The sequence below is a fragment of the Podarcis cretensis genome, assembly GCF_951804945.1.
Source record: "Podarcis cretensis genome assembly, chromosome: 2".
In the NCBI taxonomy this organism is placed as follows: Eukaryota; Metazoa; Chordata; class Lepidosauria; order Squamata; family Lacertidae; genus Podarcis; species Podarcis cretensis.
In genome coordinates this window covers 63214017-63237862 of record NC_137171.1, presented here as the reverse complement: position 1 = coordinate 63237862, position 23846 = coordinate 63214017, and the positions used below count along the sequence as shown (strand labels likewise).

Below are 23846 nucleotides of genomic sequence, written 5' to 3'. Positions count from 1 at the left end.
ATGCCCTTCATGGTACTATATATTTTTCCAGGCACCATAATAGCCATTCATCTGTTCACTGAACACATTTATATGCCATTAATCCTCCCAAAGGCTGTCAAAGTGATTTACAACACAGCATTTTAAAATCTAAAATATATTAGCAACGCTAAGCAGCTACAAGATAAAATTAATACAGACCGAAAGCTTCCTTTAAAAAGCCACATTTTAGCTTCTCACTGAAAAGTGAGCAAGTGAGGTAGCCATATGGCCCTTTCTGCGGAGGTCATTCCACAGTCTAGGCTCCGCCATCGGAAAAGCCATCTTGTGTCACCACCTGCCAAATTTCAGGCAGCAGGACTACCAACAGAGTGGCAGTTGAACAGAGTGCTTGAGCATGAGCAAAAGGAAAAAGGCAGTCCTTAAATCAAGCTGGCCCCAGATCATTTAAGGCCTTAAGGTTAAGACTTCAAATTAAGCCTGGAACCAAAATTCATGTTGGTACAACGGGAGCATCACTGGGATGACAAGATCAGAAAGCATCATACTGTACCAAGGCAGCTACATTTTGAAGCGACTGAAGCTTTCAAGTGCTTTGGAAAGGCAGCCAGCCATGTATAGAATAGGTTACAATGATCTAAACTGGGCATAATAGGGGCATGAAGAACTGGCCAGGTCTTCTCCAGCTAGGAACACAACTGGTGCATCAGCCAATTATGCTGAAAAGTGCTTATGGTCACTGAGGGCACCCAAGAGCAGAGCAGGATCCAGGAAACTTCAAAAAGTGTCTACGCGATCATTCAGGAGATTGCAGCCCCAACCAGATCAGAATGATCACCTAATTTGGGTTCAATAGAGCTTCAAACCATGTCTTTACCCCATGCCCATTACCTGATTTAGTTTCTCTGCACCAAACTCCTATTTCAGGCATAGGCAAACTCGGCCTGCCAGATCCTTTGGGACTACAACTCCCATCATCCCAGACCACTGGTCCTGTTAGCTAGGGATGATGGGAGTTGTAGTCCCAAAACATTTGGAGGGCTGAGTTTGTCTATGCCTGTCCTATTTGATGAAGAGGTCATCTTCAAATGGGCTACCATCAATGCATGTGCAATGGCTGTCTCAGATTATGTTTTCAAATCAGGTGGAAGGTGGTTTAAGGAGAAATGCATTGAACAAGAGAATTTCTCAAGAAACTGCAGGATACAGATGGGTTTTAGCCAATATCATGTGTACTCAGTTTCACTGTTCCAGTAGTGGGAGTGCACTGAAGCTGGAGTAAATGGTATCCATGTGTACACAGCCTAAGTCTCACCATTACGCCATGTGAACCTCCAGTTTCTAAACCTCTTGCAGTAACGGTTTATATTTTTCCAGGGTTTTTGCTGAAGCAATGAGATCTTGCAATCATTCCCTTGTAAGAAAAAGGAGTGGGGCAGCACACAGAGAAAGTAGGACAAACTAGCTAGGTGCAATGGAATCTGTGTTCTAAAGCAAGTTAGGGTGGGAAAGTGCCTTTAAAATAAGCGGCAAATGTATTTTAAAAATGCTTAGCTGAGTAAGGTATACAAGGAAACTATGATGACTTTTTTCTATTGATATAATAATAGTGACTGTGTGTGCATATGTGTGTGTACGCACTTAAGAAAGCAGTAAATTTTAAGGAAGTTTTCTGTTTTACGAACAATTTTAACTGATTTTATCCATGGTATTACTTTTGTAATCTTTATGTACAGCACTTATACACTTCAGTGATTAAGCAGTATATAAATAGTTGAAATAAAGAAATCATTTCAGCAGGCATTGTAATGCATATATATATATATATATATATATATATATATATATATATATATTACATTCTGTGCTTACACTTTCCAGAACTTTCCAGAACACTTCTTTTTGGGAGGGTTTTTTGAAAATAAAAATAAAAATAAATGCCTTTGTTTTAGGAAACATGTTCACTAAATAAGTCAAAATCCTTTAGGATTTTTTTTCTAGCACCTGCTTGGCATGAAATCAATGTTAACTAGTAATCTTTAGAATGGTAGTTCTAATAGATTATCTTGAACCCCATTTTCAGCCCACATTATGGTCTATACTACTTACCTTTGATTGCTTAATCTCTCCCTTCTGTCCCCATCCTGCCATACTCTCTTTTGTCTAAATGCCCTTCATCATCTATGAGACCACTATGAGTAAGAAGACTCTAAGCTTGGTCCTTGGTTATTGTTTCCTTATCAGTGTCAGTATCTCAGGTGCAATGAATCAACCCACACAATACTTGGCTCTCTCTCTCTCTTTTTAACTGCCCCAAAGCAAAGCAGAGGCATAGTATGAGGAAGGCAGTTAACGAACTAGTGTTCATTGTGATATCCAGCCACATACATAAATTACTGTATGAAAATGTCCACATCACAGCTTATAGTCACTTGCACACACTTTTGGACTCATGGGAGCTTGCTTGCCAAATATATACTTAATTAAAATGGGAGAGGGGAAGGGTGCCCACAGAACTTGAATTTTAGCCAGAGATCCCTCTATTTGTTTATTTATATGCAGCTATTTTGTAAAAATATATATATCAAGGCGGCTTACAACAAAAATACACAAAACAATACAGAAAAAGCATATTAAAAAGTTAAAAACAGAAATCAATTAACCATTGTGGAAAGATGTATTCTTAATTGACTGCATAAGCCTAGCGAAATAGAAAAGTTTTCAGCAGGTGTTGAAAAGTTGGAACATAAGGCACCAGCTGAATCTCTAGTGGCAGAGTGTTCCACAGGACTGAACCAATGACATGAAAGGCTTTATTTCTTGTTGTTATCAAGAAGACCTCATACATTTGAGGAACGACCAACAATGCCCCTGCAATGAGCTCAGTGACTGAGCTGGGATATAACAGTTGAGGTGATTCCTGACGTACCCTGGACCTAAGTGGTTCAGGCTGGCTTAGTAAATTAATACAAGGATCTTGACCCTGGCTCTGTAGCAGATGGGCAGCCAGTGCAGCTGTTTTAACTATGGTGTCACAGGTTCTCGGCCAGATGCCCCCATCAACAGTACGGCTGTTATGTTCTGCACTAGTTGGACCCAAGGGCAGCCACATATGGTGTGCATTACAGTAATCCAGCCTGGAAGTTACCAGTGGCCAGGTTATGTCTGTCCAGGAAGGCCATAGCTCTATGGCTCATTCCTGGAACCTATATACTATGCCATGGGATGTCTGAAGAAAGAGTATGCCTCTGAGCATATGTAGAGTACATATGTCTCATACCTGAGAGCAGTTTCTAGCACCTGGCTTTCTACAAATTGAGCACCGGGAAGGGTTAATGAAGGGTTATCCCACAACTGAAGTTATATGAATCAGCCTAAAGTTTATTCTGACAAAGACCCTACCCCATTTTTTGGCCAAGGCTAGTTTCCACTGAGTGTGATCACTGCTATACTTTGGAGTGACATGTTTGTCTCTCCATGCTACAATCTGGTGCTTTCTTTAGAATCCTGGTGGCATTCTGAGCATCTTTGCTTTTCATTTTTCTTAGGCAGCCTTCTGTTCCTGAAGAAAAAAAATTCAATCATACACACCATCGCTTGGAACAACAAATTGAGGCAAGAAGCTTTTCTTCCCAGGCTGCAAAGTTTAAGCATTGTGGTTAATCTATAATGCCAAACTCTGCTGGGAGACTGAGAGACTCCAGCACAGGTTCCTCAGCAGGAAATTTTTAACAGCTTTCTGCCATTCCCTTCTCCTGTCCTTTGGACAGCTAGGTATTCTATGAAGGCATCCTCAAACAGAAATAGTTCAGAGTAGAAAAAACAAGGGCAGAATCAGAGCGGGAGGGTGGGGAATAGTTTAGATAAACGAAGGAACAATGGATAAGCTAGCTTTGCATATATATAAAAAGAAAGTATATGGTGACTATTGTGGTAAAAAGGCAAAAAGGACAAATATTATTCCAATACACACCAGATAAATGTGATAGACTGCCTTTTGGAATACGAAAAACATTTCTTAGAGTGTGCGTAAGCCCCACAAAAGCCTTTATTTTACTGATTTAGGTCATTAGTTCCACATCACACTCAAGAACACTGAGTTACAGGAGAGAGAGAAAATCCCTCACTTTAAGAAATGCATCTGTGCCACATCTGAGTCACAAGCTGGCAGCTGGAGAAATCAACAGACACCCCCTCCCCCGAAACACTTCAAAATGAATATTTTTCTCCACAGTTTTGGGGAGTGTCCCATTTTGTAGACCTTGACTTCAGATCTGGTTGGAACCAGATGTGATATGTAGTAGCCTCCCCTTACTCTACTTTAGCACAGTGTAATGATGCCATATCTTTCATTTCCTCAGCTACACATTACAGGGAGAGAGAAGAGGGACCTTAGCATTAAGTTACATTTATGTGAGGTGTGTGTGCGCGCGCACATGTGCGTAAAAGAGAGGGCTTAGCTCTGTTGTAGAGCAGCTGCTTATGATATTAAACTTCAGTTTGAAGCTGGTTTAATACCTTGCCTTGTTCTGAAGCTGCTGAGATATTATTGTCTGAACCCCATCAGTGTGCATGCCACACACAAAAGTTGGGGGGAAAGCAGACATGAGTAAGTGTCCTGGGGATTAGATAAATTCATGCCTCTCAGAGGTGTTCAGATCAATTGGTTGAGGCTGCATGGCATCTCCACCACTCTGTGCTGGTGAAGGCTCATTATTTGGTGAAATGGTGGTACTTTCACCTACTTATCCAGCACCACTAGCCCAGAAACAAATTGTTTTTCATTTCTCTCAAAATTTGGGATGGGAGGTGGAGACCTGGATGGGAGGTGGAGACCTGGAGACGGTAGGAAGCCACCTTGAAAGTCACTAGAGCAAAACAAGGCTCACTGCTTCATCAAAATCATAGCAAATCCCCATTTAAGCAAGTATTCCCCATAGCTCCCGACTTGAATCTTCTGCTGCTGCCTTAATGGGATTGCTTTATTGTGCATTTTGACTGTGGATTTTTATTCTAACGTTTTGATTAAATTGTTTCATTGCGCATTTTAATTAGGGGGTTTTCTTGGAGGTTGTAACTTGTTTTTTAAAAAAATTGCTTTGCCTGCTACCTGCCGCAGTGAGAGAGCCTTTTGGTTCAAAGACTAGCACTAGCACCAGATTTAGGGTGGTGCCGAGCCAAGGGGGCTCAAAACTTAGAAGAGCCATTTTGGGGCGCCAAATGTTGGCCTCACACAGGACGTCATATTACAAAATATTACCAAAGTCCACCCCTGCTAGCACCAGTCAGAAACAGGATGGATGGCTTTGCTTATAGACTACTTATCCCTGCAAATCTTGTGAACTTTCTCAGACAGCACACTCTGAATGGTGGTTGGAGTCGTGTGGGATTTTCTGCCTCAAGGGACAAAATAACTTGGCTGGCCTTGAACTGGGATGGGGGGCACTGGGTGCTATTTACTGCTCTACCTTAATTTGCTGCAAAATGTCTTGGAACAGCCAACAGTGGAGTCAGAAGTGGGAGATGTGGGGAAGGATAATAAATAAATGAATAAACATTAATACATTCATGTCCCAGGGTGGCATACAGCACATGGTCCTCCACTCCCACTCCATTTTATTCTCACAGCAACCCTATGAGGTAAAGTTAGGTTGTGACTGGCCCCAAGTGACCTTCATGGCTGAGTGAGGATTTGAACCCTGCTCTTTCATGTCCTACTTGGCACTCTAACCACTATGCCACACTGGCATGCTTATGTAAGAGATTCTGCCTGGGTGGTGTAAAAGTGGGGAGGGGAAAGGGGAAAAGAATCACTGCCAGAAGAAGGCTTCCCAGGGGGAAAGAGGGAGGAGCCGGCCAGGTGATGCAAGCTGAGAGGGAGTGGATATGGAAAGAAGCAAAGAGGGGCTTGATAGACCTGACCCGATTTCCTGCTCCAGGCATGTCCGATGTGAACATCTCTAGCCTGTCTCCCTGGGCGCTCTTTCCCTTTTAGCACCTGTTGCAGATAGGATGCAGTGGGAGGACAAGCACTGATGCAAACACTACAGGGGACTTGCAATCCTCTCTCTCCCCACCCAATTCTTCCTTACCTAAATCCCACCCCCAGCCATATAGCATGCATCATCCCCTGGTGGAAACACCTGCCTTCCAGAGGAAAAAGAAACACCTGCGTGATGAGGCTGGCTGGTGAAAAGCGGGTGCACTCAGGTATAGGCACAGCCCCCCCCCCTTGCTAATTAAAGAGAGTGAGAAGAGCTGGCTGTGCAATGACAGACAGACAGCCACCCCCGGCCTCCCACCTGCCCCACCTGTTGCTTCCTGGGGTCCTGCCAGGGGCAGAAGGTGTTGTCTCTCTCCACCTTTAGCAGCAGACAACCTGCTACTCTGAAGGGTCTGGGTCCCAGAGGAAGCATCCCCTGCTAACCTTACCTTGGGGAAAGGATAAAGGGACTGTGGGATGTGCAGTCCTGAGCCTGGATTGTTTTGCCATCCAGAAAAAGGCACCTGCTACAGCTCTCTTCCCCTGATACATGCACACACACACTTTCCCCTTTTGTGGCATCTAATTATGTGCCTCCGGTACAAGCTGCTCGCTACCTCCTCGTCTTACCTTCTGAGGATGGTGCTCCTGGTTCTTCATCGTGGAGTCGCGTTGCTATGCACTCCTTCTCCCTCCCTGCAGTTCGCTTGTTCGCACTCTGGCTCTTCCACTTGTTCCAGAGATGCGCTCTCTCTCTCTCTCTCTCTCTCTCTCTCTCTCTCTCTCTCTCTCTCTCTCCCCCTCCCTCCCTCCCTCCCTCTCCCTCCCCCCGCCCTCTCTCTCTGCAACAATAGGGAAGACAGAAGAACCATGCAGATAAATAGATCAGCAAGTGAGCAGGAGAAACCTTCCCTTTCTCTGTATGTTTCTGTCCCTCTCTGGACCAGCACAGAGTATGTTGTTAACATTAGCTAGCTAGAGAATGAGGCAGAATAAGAGTGAGCTGCCAGGGAGGGCTAGCAGCAGCAGGTTGGCTGTTTGGCACACAGCTCTGCTTCGGAGTCAGATGGAGATTGCAGGCTGTGTCAAGCAGTAAGTGAAGAGGGGACAAATGCCTGGAGCAGGAGGTTTGCCAGCGGCTAACAGGACTTTTTGTCTTTTTGTATACAGAAGCAAGTGATTATGCCTCTCAATACCTGTTTCTGGGGATCAAGCAAGATGCTGGGACTGTTGCTTCCATGTCTGACTTTGACGATTTCCCAGAGTCATCTTGGTATATTTGGGGAACATGACACTGGACCATAGCTCAGTGGCAGAGCTCAATCCTTGACATCTCCTGGAAAAGGCTGGGAGGAAACAATCGCTGGAACCCTAACCAGTGTAGGAAACACTGAACCTGACAGACCAATGGTCTCATTCAATACAAGGCAGATCCCCATGTCCTATGACTGTGTTGTTACTTCATCATCAGTGGAGTGGTATTCAAGAGATCTGTTGCTTTTCAATGAGCTGGGCTTTGAACATGTTTCGGAGGCATTATCAGAAAGAAGAGAATGGAGTGAACGCTATCAGCAGTAGTGTTAAAAGACACCTACACTAAAGCTGTACTTAACACACTTCCATTTCTCATGCTATGTTTGACACTGGTAATCTACTCCGGGGGGAAGCAGATTTCTGGTATGTAGGATTTACTTTGATTTTAACAAAAACTAAAGTGCTACCAACCTTTTCTATGTGGCTTGAGACTGAATGGAATGCCTGTCTAGTATTCACCTAGATTCACAGCAACTGCCTGGTTTGATAACTGAATTTCTGCCAAGCCAAACAAAGTACCTATGATTCTATTACTGGTTCTAGCAATGGAGTGTATCATTTCTGAGCTCTAAGAAATACTTTCTTGTTAGCAAGTAGAAGGTTGTTGGATCCTGTCAGCCCCAACCACTTGGCACACAACTTCTGTGACCTGCCCCATAGCAGTTCTTTGCCCTGTTTCTCTATTTTCAGTTGCCTGTCTCCCTGTCAATAAGGAACCATGCCTCACGCTTCCAGGTTGCCCTGTCGCAAGCACTACTGTCCCTAACACTGGCTCCCACAAATCCTAAATGCCACCCCACATTCTGCTTGCCTTACTTTATGCCAGGTGTGGGGAACTCTTGCCCCTCCAGAGGTTGGTGAACTACAACTCCCATCAGCCCCAGCAAACATGGCCAACAGCCAAGGATAATGGGCGTTGTTGTTCACCAACTTCCAGAGGGTCAGAGGTTTCCCACACCTGCTTTATCCAATGGCAAGTAATCAGCTCTGATTTGCCAACTTCATAACAAAGGTAGCAGATCTGGTCTAGGTCTGTGTTGTGCCATCTGGGGGGAAAAAACCCCCACACTCAGGCAGCAGAACACAGTGTGACTGCTAGATTAGGCTAGCAGCTGCCACGTATACAAATGCTTTCAGTCAAGATGAGACAGGTCCTTATTTTGTTCCAAATTCATCACAGCGAGAGCTGAATTCATGTTTTACTTTCATCTTCCCTGCCTGCCCATTTCTAACCTGCCTGACCCTCCTTTGACTAGCTACCTCCTCAGTACTTTTCCACTTCTAAATGGATTTGCACTGAACTGTGACCCAGGGATTTAGGGACTGAACCATAGCAGCTCGGGGATCAGGAGCATTTGTGACATCTTCCTGTTTTGAGCCAGTCCCCCCTCCCCTCACCCAATATCCTTGCTCCCTCTACTGGCAAATGCATGAAGGAGGCCTGCACTGATGCACAAACATTGATTCCTGCAGCTTCTCCTGCTGAAATTCCTTCTTCTCTATAGGAAAGAGCAGGTCTCCCTAGAGGAGTCTCTTCACCCATACACACGGTTCAAAAGGCACAAAATGCATTATGCAAACAAAGACAAACGTGCCACTTTATTGGCTTATTCTGCATGGAATGGCTTCACCTGAAATGCTTTATTCCAAATTTTGACAGACTCCAGAACGTTTAGGGGGAAATGCAGCAAGACAGATACAGAAACGGGTTAATGAGGTAGTAGTATATAAGTATTCCAAACTAATTAAGGAAAAGGGTGGTAACTGGATGGCAGGAATTATCACAGTACTTAGATCCCCCCCACTTTACGGACTCTTTAGTCTCCTCAGTCTTCAAAACCAAGGGAGCCTTTTCCAGAAAAGCCATAGCTCATTTGTAGAGCACATGTTTTATGTGCTAGATGAAATCCCTGTTAATTGCTGTCTTCTTCCTTAAAAAAAAAATGTCCAAGCAACATTGGGGAAATCTTCTTCCCTAAAATCTAAGAGAACCACCTAGACCATTAATCTGCCATCTGTTACTACAACCTTGAGGACTAAAAAGCAGAGATCAAAATTATGCCACAGAGCCCCAAATGTATGTAGAAAGTATACATAGATACAATTGCAGAAAACAAACAGCAGTGACTTAAATCATTCTTCTTGCCTTTTGGGTTTCGTGCAGAACCACGGAAGAGAGCACCTGATGTGACCTTCTGGGGGTACCTTGAAATCCCCCCCCCCTTTAAGTAGAAGCATGAAAAACCAGGAAACAAGCATCAGTAGATAGCTGATGAAGCCAAATTGCACATTTGCACTCACTTCTGGTTCAAGGCAAACAGGACTCTCTCAGCTAAGCTCCTGAAAGTGCACACAGGTGGGGAGATGACTTTGGGCAAACGCACCTGAGCCCATTTCATAACCTGGGCCAAGCCGTTTGAGCGGGGGTGGGGACAGAGGGCACTTTTATGACTGCTTCTCATCATCACCTGCTCCCTGTGCACACATGCCTGGCGGGAACCACAGGGACCAGCCTGTTGTTCCATGGACTTTTACCCTGCTGTGCAAACAGGCAGAAGCCTGATAGAGTTTCGGTTGGAAGTTCATCATCTCAATACATGGCCAGAACTGCTGTTGAGTCAGTGAATCCCCAGCGTGTGTTCTCCCTCTTCCCCTCTCCCTCTCTCCTCATAAAATCATAGAGTTGGAAGTGACCAGGAAGGCCATCTAGTCCAAGCCCCTGCAATGCAGGAATCTTTTGCCCAACATGGGGCTTGAACCCACAAGCCTGAGATTAAGAGTCTCACGCTCTACCGACTGAGCTATCCTGTGTTCTCCCCTTTTCTGCCTCTTCAATGTTATTAGCTCTGTCCCATTCTAGATTACACTGCCTACCTTTACTTCTTTCTCCTAAGTAGGGCATGTGCATTCCTCACCCGCATTGACACTTGCATATGCAATGATAAGCTGTGAATCCTGGCATGCTGCAATAAGCTACTAATTTATCTAGCTTGCTGGGATAAAGATGCAGAAATACAGCGAAATTATAAAGAAGCAGCAGGTATCTGGAGCTCTGGGGCCAAATTCAACCACCAGCATACATGGAAACTTCACACATACTAAGATGCAGGCAAAGATTCCTTCACCCCTTCATCTGCGGCAGGAACAGCAACAAAGCTCTGTGAGCAAGCTCCACATATGCAGAATGATGGTGAGCAGCTGTAATGCTAAAAGGAAGTGCTGTTGGCATTGAGATGGAATTTGGGAGAGGTAATTCCTTGGGGTTCAGCTTATGTGACCCAATGCGGCTGAGTCTCTAAATGTTTGTTCGGTTCAAAATATGACTTCTGCTGTTAAAAATTAGTTGCTGACCAAAGTCATATAGCCTTTGAAGACATTGTTTCTTAGAGATAGCCCCTCGCTTGTAGAGATTGCTGATATACTTGTCACCTAGACCAGTGTTTCCCAACCTTTTTCCTATCGTGGCCCCCTCCCGACCTTGTTTCCTTCCTGTGACTCCCCCATGAGTATAGCCAGGGGGGCAGCTGCCCCCCAAATAAGTAAAAATCAATACAAATCTGAGGTTCTGTCCCCCCCCAAAAAAGCCTGCCCCCAACAAAAATCTTGGCTATGCCCATGCCCCCCCCCCATCATACCGGTAGAAAGGTAGCTATTTAAATGTTTTGTTTGTAAATAGAACATGGTTTTTAAAAAATAATTTATACAAAACATAATTGCATAAAATGATAGGAACATAATATTGTTGAAGCAGAAAAACAGAATCATAGAGCTGAGTCATCTTTCTAGTTCAACCCCCTGCAATGTAGGAAACTTAGCTAAAGCATCCATGACAGATGGCCATCCAACTTCTGCTTAGAAATCTCCAAGGAAGGAGAGTCCAGAACCTTCCTTGGAGATCCATCTTCCATGTACAGTGGTACCTTGGGTTACAGATGCTTCAGGTTATGTGTTTTCGGGTTGCGCACCGGGCCGAACCCAGAAGTACCAGAACGGGTTATATCTGGGTTTTGGCGCATGCGCAGAAGCACTAAATTGTGCTGAATTGCGGCCCACGCATGTGCAGACGCGGCGCTGTGGGTTGCAAACGTGCCTCCCGCGTGGATCACATTCGCAACCCGAGGTTCCACTGTACTATAAAAATTAAAATACACTTACTGTATTTGGCCCCAGTTATTTGACACAGAGGGGGAAACCTATAGATGCAGCCCAAAAGGTGCAAAGGGAGTTCTGTATACCGTATATGCGAGAATTTTTTAAAAAAGTGGTCCTCACTTACGGTACCTGGTGCCTTTTACACAACTCGTAAATGTACTTTATCACTTTCATCTTTTGAAATGTGTTGTCTGATCTCCATCACAAGGGCCTGAAAAATGCTGCAGACCTTTTATAGCCTAGCAGGCGCTTGCCAAATCTAATCCCACCCAGGTTATGGAATAGTCCCCAGATACTGGGATTCAATATCAGTTGCCTATATGCTACCAGTTTGACTTCCAGTGGGACCTTTCCCTATAGTACTTCCCCCTATATCAACCTGCCTGTGCATTAAGATCAGCTGGATGGGCATTTCTCATAGCCTCATCACTGGATGAAATTAATGATGTGGTGACATGACAGGGACTTTACTGTGGTGGCACCTCAATTGTAGAATACCCTCCCCTCAAAGTACGGATAGTACCCTAATTGCTTACCTTTCAGTGATGGGTAAAAGCACACATCTTTGACCAGGTTTCTGTGACGAGAGTACCTGATGCGCCAGATGTAAACCAGTGATTTGTCTGCTGTTGCATTGCGTATTGTTATTTTATATACTGTAAGTATCTGAATTGTTAATTGCTTGCACTGATTTTCCTGGTTGCTTAATGATGACTTGAGGGGCTCATGAGCTGGTGAAGGGTGGGATATAATAAATTGAATTAAAAAATAAAACTGAAAATAAGAGGCGCACAAGGCCATCTTGCTGTCATGTGATTGACTAGCAAGACATTGAATTTGACAGAAACTAGGATAACTCACCACCATTTCTCTTTGTCTGCCCTCAAGTGACACTATGACTCCACATACCATTTGAGAGAAGTACCACCTGCAAAATTGGTCCTGATGCTCTGCTAGTGGAAGGAATGTGTGTAACAGAACAACTAAGCTTGTGAGAGGCCAAGGTGTACCATTCATGTTTTCAAAGCAATTTCCTTGGGTCCCGAATGTACCCTTGCCAGCTGCCCCTTGTACTATCCCGATGCGATAGTATTGCATGCCTTCCTTCTGTGTTTGTTGTTCTTGGATGGGAGGCTCGTCAGCCTGTGGACAGCCATAAACTGAGATTAGAAGCCCAGCGCAACTGATAGTTTATGGTTTGCTGGCCTTGGTCTTTGACCCTAGGAAGAAGCAAGCCCTTCCCTTCTCTTGCTTTCCTCAGCTGCCCCCAGTGTCAAGATTGCAACAGTTCTCAAGAACTCCCTTTACCAGGCTTCTATGCAAAGCAAACTAGCCTCTGGAAAACACACACACACACACACACACACACACACACACCCTGCCACTGGGTGCAAGTGAGAAGGAAGAGAGCTTTCTTCGCCGTATCTGCGAAAAACGAATTGTGATCCCCAAATTTAGCATAGGAAGCAGGTTTAAAACAAGCACAGCAGGATCCCTTCCGCACAATGCAAGTGTATTCATTCTCAAAGGAGAATTTAATTAAATCATGGATGGATAAAATTATCAGTGTGAACAAGGAGCTAATTCTTAAGATATTCCTGAACCTCGTTGCTGGAAGGTGGAAATACGTAATGATCACTCTGTAATAGCCCTGTTTCCTCTCTTACATTATTTCTGTAGCTGGATCTTAGCTACTTACCAGAGATAGGACTCCATGATCCACTTTCCTAAGCCAGCAGGACTCTTTTACGTTCTTATAGAATCATACAGCTAAAAAAAGGGCCTGAAGAGGATGCAGTCTCTATTCATCAATCCCAAGGATATTTTGTGTCCTTCAGATCATACAAAATGTACTATAGACCAAGGACAGGAGAAACAAAGACGCTCAAAACCAAAAGTGCCAGCACAGCTCAAATTAATAGTTTAGTAAAACAATCCAAACAGCACATAATGGAATAGGTATCCAGTTAAAGGGGAAAATATTATCTAGAGATACATATTGGCTTCTGGTACAAGTCGTACCTATTCTGGAATGGGAAAGGAAATTCAAGACCTGAAAGGGTTGTGTGAGCTCTATCTTATAGCATGAGGCACCAGATTAAAAACTATATTACCAACAGCAAGAAGACATGCCAAATTCCTGAACTGTGTTAATCACAATGCACCTCAATGGACTAAGGCTGCAAAGGGATAAGAAATGGTTTGCAGTGAATTGCAGCCTTTTAACACAGGGAAGGTTAGGTTACCAATAACCTTAAAACTCATGAATCAGGTTATTAATAAGAAGCATACATTTTAAAACAGAACCATTGCACAAAGGAACACCAGATTGTAGTAGTGGTAGTAATAATAAGAATAACAATAACAATAATTTTATTATTTATACCCTGCCCATCTGGCTGGGTTTCCCCAGCCACTCTGGGCAGCTTACAGCATATATAAAAACACAGTAAAACATCAAGCATTAAAAACTTCCTGATACAGGGCTGCCTTCAGATGTCTTATAAAATTTGTGTAGCTCTTTATCTCCTTGACATCTGAAAGGAGGATGTTCCACAGGGTGGGCACCACTACCAAGAAGGCCCTCTGCTTGGCTCCCTGTAACTTTGCTCCTCACAGTGAGGGAACCAGCAGAAGACCCTTGGAGGAGGACCTCAGTTTCTGGGCTGAGCAATGGGGGTGGAGATGCTCCTTCAGGTATACTGGGCCAAGGCCATTTAAGGCTTTAAAGGTCAGCACCAACACTTTGAATTGTGCTCGGAAGCGTACCGGGAGCCAGTGTAGGTCTTTCAAGACTGGTGTTATATGATCTCGGCAGCCGCTCCCAGTCACCACATTCTGCCACATTCTGGATTAGTTGTAGTTTCCAAGTCACCTTCAAATGTTGCCCCATGTAGAGCCCAATGCAGTAGTTCCCTCACAGAGGGAATCATTTACCACCCCACAAAGCCCATCACCCAGCCCTTCCTGGCTCGCTTTTATGAGCCAGGATGGGCAAGGATCAAGGAGACAGGTGGTCAGTTTCACTTGTCTAAGCAGCCAGTCCACATCCCCGGAGGTAACAGACTGGAATTGATCCCATGCAGCTTGACTCGACAGGGCTCTAGCACTCTCCCACCCTGGTCTTGCTACCACGGTGGGGTCTCCCTCTTTCTGAATCTGAGCGACTATCTGCAAGAATGTTAGTGGTGAGGGAGATAAACCTGGACAAGAATGGCCTTGTCAAGCCTGATGCAGTCTAGCAGTAGTCAGGGAACAATATGATGAGGACTGGAAGCAGCTAATAAGAGATTTTTTTTCTATATAAAAAACCTAGGCTGTCCTAAAACAATGGCTCAGAATGTTAGCACAATGGCAGTTCCATCAGCATGAGTATCTGGAAGATAGCAACTTTAGCAGGGAAGACTACTACAAGAGCATCACAAAATTCCTCATCCACAATGTCACTGGTCACTTTGACTAAGACCACCCATCACAATCAACCAAAGTGCAGTGGCCAAAAAAAGTAGAATGGAGGAGTCATGTTGTTGGGAGATATTTGGATTCCCAATTCACATGGCAACCTAGAAGATCATAGCACACATTCAGTGCTGTGTGTGCAGTGTGATTGTCGCCTGTTAAAAATGTATGTTTGAACAATGAAAGCTGGTTCAGACCCATGTTTGCTACTGTACAACAACTTGTCCTAACTCCCACTTCTCAACACCAATAGATCACATACGTTATTTTCAATGCCAAACTTTTTTATAGGCCATTTGCTGCCCCAATTTCAAACTGAGGAATTCACAAATCTCACCACAGTGTACAAAGGATAGAATAACAAATACATAAAATGTATTTTTTATTTTTAAAGAGGCTTTAAAAAATGTACCTTAAATACAAAAAATATCACCAGCCTGAGTAGCCATTATGAAGAAATATAAACATCAGTGGTTTTGACACCAAGCTCAGAAGGCACTGGTGTCAAGAGGGAATACTCAGGAGGAGAGAACTAAGCGTTCAAAGCCTAATATACATCAAAGGTGGAGAACGAATGAATGAAAGTAGGTCTGATTCAGCCAACTGTTAACCTTCATCGGGGAGACATCAGCTTTATCGCCACTTCTCCAAACTTCCATTGGTCTTCCAGGATTAGAAGATTCATTTTACTTCCAAGTAATACAGTTTGAATGAAGATCAGGAATAAGCTCATGAAGCTTTGCAGCAAGTCATATTGGTACACCAAATCAACAAGTTTTGCATGCTCCAAAGTCTGGTTACAAGCGAGTCCATTTTTCACTGATTAATCATTTTACTCTCTATTTCTGCCTCAGTGCTTTACATGTGGAAACAAGGAACTGGTACATTAAGTTAAAGTAATTGTGGGCTGTGCTTAGGTTTTCCATCTCCCCAGGGCAGGGGTGGAAACCTCAGGTGCAAAATTCCACCCTCCAAGTCTCTCATATCTGCCCCTTGAGACTTCCCCACCACCACACCCTCTCCCCTGCTTCACACCCTCCTTGAGTGCTTTTGACTGACTGAAATCTGTCCCTGAACTCTGATAATGTCTTTTGCTTGCCGGGATGGAGGCTAGAGGGATGTGTGTGTATAAGTGTAGAAACTAGCCTACTGTATAAAGGTAAAATTTGCATGTGTTGCTCCACCCACTTTTGCTTCTGTCCCTGCCCACTACAGCCATGTGGCCCCTGGAAGGTTGTCCAGAAAGTAATGCAGGCCTCAGGCTGATACCGTAATTAAAGGTTCCCCACCTTCAGGGGGAAGTGTAACGGCCATTACTCATCTCAATGTGCAAGTCATTCAAATATTGGCATATATAAAAGCAAGAAGGAAAGTACAGTTGTACCTTAGAAGTCAAACAGAATCCATTCCAGAAGCCCGTTCAACTTCCAAAACGTTTGGATACCAAAGCACAGCTATTGATTGGCTGCAGGATGGTCCTGCAGCCAAGTGGAAGCCGCACCAGATGTCCAGCTTCCGAAAATCATTCGAAAACAGGAACACTCACTTCCAGGCTTTGATCGTTCGGGAGCCAAGGCGTTTGAGATCCAAGGTATGGCTGTATAGCCAAATCAGCAGGCAACAACCAATACAAAGCCCTGGCAATCCATTCAAAGATATGTTCCTCAACATCTCAAACATCATGTAAGGAAGTGGTAGGAGGAAACTGGACAAACCTGAGTCAGAAAGCTGCTAGGCTGTTGTCTTGAATTCTGCCACTCCACCTACCAGGAACTGAACCAGGGCCCAGCACTGGACAAAATATACAACTCTGTGCAGGCACATAAAACTTAAAAACAAAAAACAAAAAACTCAACCAAAGGACATTTTTGCATTCAATCTTTGATGTAGTAAGAGACAGTGCTGTGCAGAAGCCAACCCTTTGCTTCCTTTCCCTTATACCTTATTACCTCATTTAAGGTTCTTTCATTGTTTTGTATGTGTCAGCATTTAATCTCAATTTTTTTGTTTTGCTCTTGCATACTTGGCCCCTATTTATTTGCTTTTTAAATGACTTTTGCTCCTAGTGCTACAAATATCAACTGTAACTCAGGTGTGTGGCACTGGCCTCCTGACCTCCATTGCCTAGTGTGGATGGGCTTCTGTGATGGCTTGGAGTTGGCTTTGGATAGTTGACCTGACAAGCTCAGTCCTTCTGGCCAAGATATCAAGGCCTGGTTGTGGTCAGATGCCAGATACTGGCAAATGCTCCTGAAACACTTCCTAAGTACCCTGGTTGTCCGTTTCTTCCCCCCAACCCCAAAGCATCCATGCTTGCATTTTCTTTTCTCTTTAAATATTTTGCAACAGGAGCAAGTCATTCCCAAAGAAAAGTACAGAAAAGATAAGGAGCCTATTGCTTCTATTCCTAGGAATAAGTCCATGATTCTCCCCTGCAGTGGTATCATAGAAAATAACCCAGTGGGTCAAAGAGGAAATGGCTTCATTGGTTCAGCAGTGATAGCATTGCCTCTGTGTAAGTTTCGAGAGTATGCCAGCTAGTGCCGATTCTTGTGGTTAATCCGTATAGAGTGGTACCTTGGGTTACAGATGCTTCAGGTTACAGACGCTTCAGTTACAGACTCCGCTAACCCAGAAATAGTACTTCAGGTTAAGAACTTTGCTTCAGGATGAGAACAGAAATCATGCTCTGGCAGTGCGGTGGCGGCTGGAGGTCCCATTAGCTAAAGTGGTACCTCAGGTTAAGAACAGCTTCAGGTTAAGAACGGACCTCCAGAACGAATCAAGTTCTTAACTAGAGGTACCACTGTATTGCTGTTTTGGTTTATATGCAGTTCAACTGGAAGGGCTGGGTTTAAGGCATAAATTCTTCCTTGATAGTCATTGGTGATGAGGAAACCAGGTTGGTAGTGCTGCTGCAGATGCCTCCAATGGGACCAGGGGTGCCAACTGCTGGAGGAGTCGGTGTGGTTGTGCTGGCAGGCTGGGTCTGCTGCTGCATCTTCTTCTTGTTCACCTTCCTTTCCTTTGCTCTGCGGTTCTGGAACCAGATTTTCACCTGCAGAGACAAACGCAGAAGGCGGTAAAGGCCATACAGAATATAAAGGAGGAAGATGGGAGAGAAAGAGGATTGAGATGGATGCCCAGGACAAGACCATCTTCACTGTGAGTCCAGGAAGACCTGTCTTGTCAGCCTTTTTCACCTGGCGTGGGACAGCGGAGCCCTGACTGACTCCATCTACAAAAGTTGAGGCTTCTGAAAAGACTCTTGGGCTGTGCATAGGGGGTTTTGTTCAGGTGTGTGTGCTGTTATTGATACAAATCTTTATTAGTATTAGTGTTATTAGTATTAGTGTTATTGATACTATATTTTTAAATGCATTATGACTTATGTTGAAATTGTTCAGTTTGGTTGTGACTTTTTTGGTGTTTTATTTATTGCTTATGACTAGTTTTGTTATGTTTGTAATTACGTGATTTCTTTCGTGGTGTCAGCTGCCTTGAGCATGGTTTGAAATATGGAAAGTGGCATACAAATAAAATGATGTGTGTATGTACTGTAGTTATGAGATGGTTCAAGTTACAGAAAGAAGACAAATGAGGGGACAGGCAAAGTAAAAGAATATATAGTGGCCAAGGAAAGGCAGAGATGAAAAGGAATTGAGAGGAGGAAGAGCATGGCATGATTCAGAGCAGAGGCAAAATGGATACATAACGGTAAGAATTCATTTAGGATGTTTTTGCTGTTTTCTAATGCCCCTAATAGTCTGCAATCAGATACCTTTCTGGGGACTTCCAATCTTCTGTGTCATTTTAATGTTCCACATAGTAATAGCTGAGCATTAAGGTTTCTTGCTGAGAACTATTCAGTCATAGTCAAACAGTGAGGAGGAAAGTGGGACCTACACTGAGGCAGGTGAATGATGCCAATGCTATAAAGGGCTCATCATCTGACCACGTTTTCCTTGGCCCATCACTACCCGCCAACCTGGACCACCTAACTAAAAAACAGTTATGTAGGTATCTAGCCTACATTTGATATCTGCCAAGCAAGACAGAGGATAACCAACCATGAAGCACATTCACAGCCTGATCCTATACGTATTTACACAAACGTAAGCCACTGTATTCAGTGGGGTCAATTTCGAGGTAAGTGTGTATAAGATTGCAGTCTTTGTCCTCAACATTTGCACTGGCATCTGTGCCTGAGATGCTCACTGTAATGCTTTACATTTTGTGATGGTTTGTGATCCTGCTACATGAGGGGCGAGGAACTTGTGGCCCTCCAGTTGTTGCCGGATTCCCAATTCCCGCCACTGCTGAACATTGGCTATGCTAGCTGGGGCTGATTGGAGTTAGTGGGGAGTCCAACAGGACCCCCCACTCCTGTGCAAGACCCTTCTGTACCAACCTGCCGCTCGGTGAGTCCCAGCGTCGCTGCCAGTTCTGCTTTCCGCCGGATGGTGATGTAGTGGCTGTAGTGGAATTCCTTCTCTAGTTCCAAGCGCTGGTGGTCTGTGTAGACAACACGATACTTGTCTTTCGTTCTGGTCTTCCCTAATAAACAGCAAACAGTAAGACACTGAATTAGCAGAAGGGATGTGGAAAATGTATTGCCATAACCGTCTTGTGGTCATCTGATGAAGGGAAGTACATTAATTTAATTGAAACAACAACATTGAAGAAAGCAGCAATGGGAAAAGGAGGAAGAGGACAGGAGAGGCGGGGAATGGCAAAGTGGTAAGCTGGTGGAGAATGGCAGGAGCGGTAGTGGAGGTGGAATGTTTCTCTGAGTTAAAATTCGTATTTCATGTTGTGCCTTTTAAAACTTCTAGCTATAGATTTTTCTTAAAGTTACAGGAAGTGTATTCTTAAATGTATGCTTTTTTGTACTTTGGCCAAGTATTAAGATACATATCAGTTCCAGTTCTTCAGTGGTACACCACGCAGCTTTCTCTGATTGCCAGTGTTGACATTTCTTCATTCCAGTGTTCCATTCTTCAGAGGTATTCAGGCTTCCCATTTAACAGCAGCACGTTCTTAGCAGCTGCAGTCGCTCCCTTGATGTGCCCTGTTTTGCTCTTACTTGATGTTCACGTAGTTGAGGTGTGACCTAGCAATTGCCATTGGCATCGGAAGTCATGTTGTTTCTGTGCCCCAATTCACTTTTACAAAGAAACCTCTGTCTATAAGGAGTGCGCTAAGAGACATTTCCACATCGTACACATCCTTTCCTTCCCCGTAATGGCAGCAAGTGTCCATTCCCCAAGAGACAAATGCAAACAGAGGGCAAACCCCTGAGAGGGGATTACATATTGTGGAATTTGCACAAATCAGGCTAGCTTGTACATAATTTAAGACAACACAAAAGGTGTGTGCCACCCTGTGTGTGTTTTGTGTTGTTGCCATCTAGAAACCCTTGTGAGTAATAAAACAGCTGTACATGTGGAACTGGTAACAAAACGTAGCCATGTGCAGTGCTCCTGTTTAGGGTTCCAGTCCAGCCATTGTTCTCATCCACGATATTCCATCCAATTCTCCCTCTCACTCATTTTTCTGCTTTCCTCCATCTCTCTGCTGCAGCTGTCAGTCAGCAATTGTTGTGGCCACTGTGCATATTTTGCTCTCACTGGGCTGCTTTACGGTTCCCACCCTCTTAGGGTCCCCCCCCCCTTTCTTATTTATTTCGGTAGATCTGCTGGTACTTCCCCTTTTGTGCATGGATGGTGCCAGGTAGGTTGCATAAGGATCAACATTCACTGCTAAAAGAAGAGGCAGTAATTTCAAGAATAGAAACAATTCATATATTTAATTAACCATTGCAGGGTCTCTCAAGCACCCTGTTCAATTTGTTAGCATTCAAGATGAATTTAATTTAAATCCACCAGAAATTAACTGAGCAGAGTTCTCTGTGGGCAGCCTGACATTCACATCAGCTATCCAGCTTGGACCCCTGCAGACTAATTATGAGTCATGTACATTGGAGCTCTTGTGCACAGTGGAGTAGGGAACAAAAATGGAAATGAGGCTGTGTAATCTTGCAACTGTCCTCACAATTAACTTTCTACACCTCTGCATTATTCCAGAGGCTTGGAAGCCCCACGAGGGAACTATGGGGTTTGTGGGCTCTATGGTGACACAGTGCATGAGTACCGTATGACCATTTGACTCTCAACAGCAAATAAATAAATTCTGTCCAAAACATCAGGCAGGACCATTTAAGATATCAACATCCTTTTGAATAGGAATCTCAGTCCACTGAACAGGAACCAGTCCAGAGAAGAGCAGATGTCTGTTAGCTGTCTTTTCCTTAACTTTTGCCAATAAGATTGGCATTGAAACCAGCACCCAGCGGGTGAGAAATCCAGAGCATTTGCTCATTAATTTTAATGCCTGGGATCAACATCAGTTGTCGGTGAGAATTCTGCCTGGCAATTGCAATTGCTTATCTCCAGCTGCTCACCAAATGTCGAGCACCAGATTTTGGCCCTGGCGCTGCTGAAGTATATTAGCAAAAGTAGGCCAAATTCTGTTCTAAATAGGAAGCATTGACTTCAGTTCGGAAGAGGAAGAGGAGGAGTTTGGACTTGATATCCTGCCTTTCACTCCCCTTAAGGAGTCTCAAAGCAGCTAACAATATCCTTTCCCTTCCTCTCCCACAACAAACACTCTGTGAGGTGAGTGAGACTGAGAGACTTCAGAGAAATGTGACTAGCCCAAGGTCACCCAGCAGCTGCATGTGGAGGAGCGAGGAAGCGAACCCAGTTCACCAGATTACGAGTCTACCGCTCTTAACCACTACACCACACTGGCTCTCAATAGTTATTACAGCATTTTATTTACATACTAATCCAGACAGTCAAGTGAGCAGTATGGGAGGGTGTGCTGGTCCGGGGGGGGGGAGGTTACCGTGGGGCGAGGTCCAGGACCTGAGTTGAGGGTCGGCAGACAGTCCTCCTCGGGCTAAGCGGGGTCCACAGAGGGAAGCCGGGCAAGGACAGGAACTCTGGGGGAAACAGGACTGGATGCTGGCCGAAACAGCTCATCAACGACGTTGCTCCCACAACCTGGGACCAGGCTGACTGGCCTTTATCTTCTCTGAGGCCAGGGGCGGTCCCGGCCCCCAGGAGACCCACCTCTCCTGGCCTTAAGGCGAGCACTCCTCCTGGGAGAAACCAGTTCCCTTCGCCTCTCTGCCCTGAGCCTCTGCAGTTCAGGAGAAGCTGAAGGGTTACTGGGCCCAGGGGGAGACTCACCTGTAGGCACTGAGTCCTCAACCACCTCCGGAGCCAGAGTGGATTCACCTGGTTCCTGCTCCTGAGGATCCGGCACAGGTGCAGGCGCTTCAGAATCAAGGCCCTGCCCCAGTTCAGCCGGCCCTGGAGGTGGGGACTCCTGTGCAGGCTGGGATTCCTCCGGTTCAGCCTCTGAATCGGATTCCCAGGCCATCACAGAGGGACAATGCACTGTCCGAGAACTACTGTACCACATTGGCTGTCACTGGCTTTCCACGATGTGCCTCTCCACACAAGTATTTCTCGTGATGCCTGCATGAATGCCATTTTGCTGTGTGCCCACTGCTGAAACAGGTACTGATTACACTGGCCTCCATGATTCACAACAGGCCCTAGGGGATTCACCAGAGGTGTAGCTGGGGGGGGGCACACTGGGTACCACTCACCCAGGGGGTGGGACTTACCGCAGGGCCTGCAGCGTGCCCGAGCCATGTGTCTCTCCTGGGAGAGATGCTGCGTGATGTCTGGATGTTGCACGCAACAGCGCCCATCCAGGCATCGCAAACAACATTGTGACGTCATGCGTGACACCGCCGTCATGACGTTGCGCACACGCGACCAGCCCTCCATCTTATTCCTGCGTCAGTGCCTCTGTCTTAGAGAGTGCAAGCACCTTCGCATTCCCTCCCAGTGAAGCTGTTCTTGCAAGGAAATCGTATGCTCCCTATAGCCAGCCCCAGCCAGCAATCTTGCTGCAGCTTTTTGAGCTGGTTGAAGTTTCTGATCACTTTTCAAAGGCAGCCCCCCAGCCCCACATAGAGCACAGTGCAGTAATCCAAATGGGATGTAACTTAAACAGTCAAGCAACCTGATTGATATTTGGGACCCACAATCTTATGCTCTCCCATTCCTACTATAAGTTCACCCTCTGCTCTTTTCCTACAACACCAGCTTTACATAGAAGAAAAAGAGTGTATAGATGAGGGTAGCAGCAGCAGCAGCTGTTACTTTTGTGCTGGACATGCAGCATTTTAAAGGCATAGGAGCCCTGTTACAATATAGGAGGGCAAGCCTGGAGGAAAAAGATGCAGAGGAAAAGAAAGGTGTCCAAAACCCACCTAAGAATGGGAAAACTTAGTGGAGGTTGACTCACAACCCGCCAACACACTCAGCTACAGTCCATCTATATCACCACTTTCTGAAATATGTTCCCGCCTCTGGCCCATTTGATGGGCATCTCACTAGAACATTTACAACGCTCTTCATGACTTTGTCTTTCAATTTCAAACATTTCATGAATTTAAACCTCCCCATCCCAGCCCCCAATTAACTGGAGAAACACAAGGTCTGCATGCTTGTTTTGTCGTTAATTACTCATACTTGATAACTCATTTTTTCTAATCTATTTTATCAGCCAGCCAAATAGGATTAACAGTCCATCCCATGCATATAAAAAATCAGTGGGTTTAGGCATGTCTAACTTTGCATAGGATCAGGCTGTTAAGTAGTGTCAAATAATCTGAATATTCTGTCACTCAAAGGAACTAGAAGGAAGCAGGGGAGTATTAAGAGGCGTCCACAAACAATACAGCCTATATATTATTTCATTCTGGGTTGCCAACATGGTGCCTATGGGCACAACAACACCCTGGAGGACTTCCCCTGATACCTGCCTGTGAAAGCTCTTAATCCCCTCGCCCATCTCACTGCACTATCTTTACTAA

At 44.8% G+C, this 23846-nt stretch overlaps 2 protein-coding genes across 2 annotated transcripts in view; both read right to left on the bottom strand.

Annotated features, from left to right (window-relative positions):
* The window catches only part of SLC6A7 (solute carrier family 6 member 7), a 28259-nt gene extending 21510 nt beyond the window's left edge, over window positions 1-6749 (bottom strand). The window contains exon 1 of the mRNA XM_079968239.1: window positions 6593-6749. Coding sequence (XP_079824365.1) covers window positions 6593-6622 — 30 coding nt within the window. The 5' untranslated portion in view covers window positions 6623-6749. The remainder of the gene's footprint in view (window positions 1-6592) is intronic.
* A 10922-nt stretch (window positions 6750-17671) lies between these two features.
* CDX1 (caudal type homeobox 1) overlaps window positions 17672-23846 on the bottom strand; it is a 30364-nt gene continuing 24189 nt past the window's right edge. The window contains exons 2-3 of the mRNA XM_079968333.1: window positions 19299-19444; window positions 17672-17945 (exon numbers count right to left, since the gene is read on the bottom strand). Of these exons, the coding sequence (XP_079824459.1) occupies window positions 17742-17945; window positions 19299-19444 (350 nt within the window). The 3' untranslated portion in view covers window positions 17672-17741. The remainder of the gene's footprint in view (window positions 17946-19298; window positions 19445-23846) is intronic.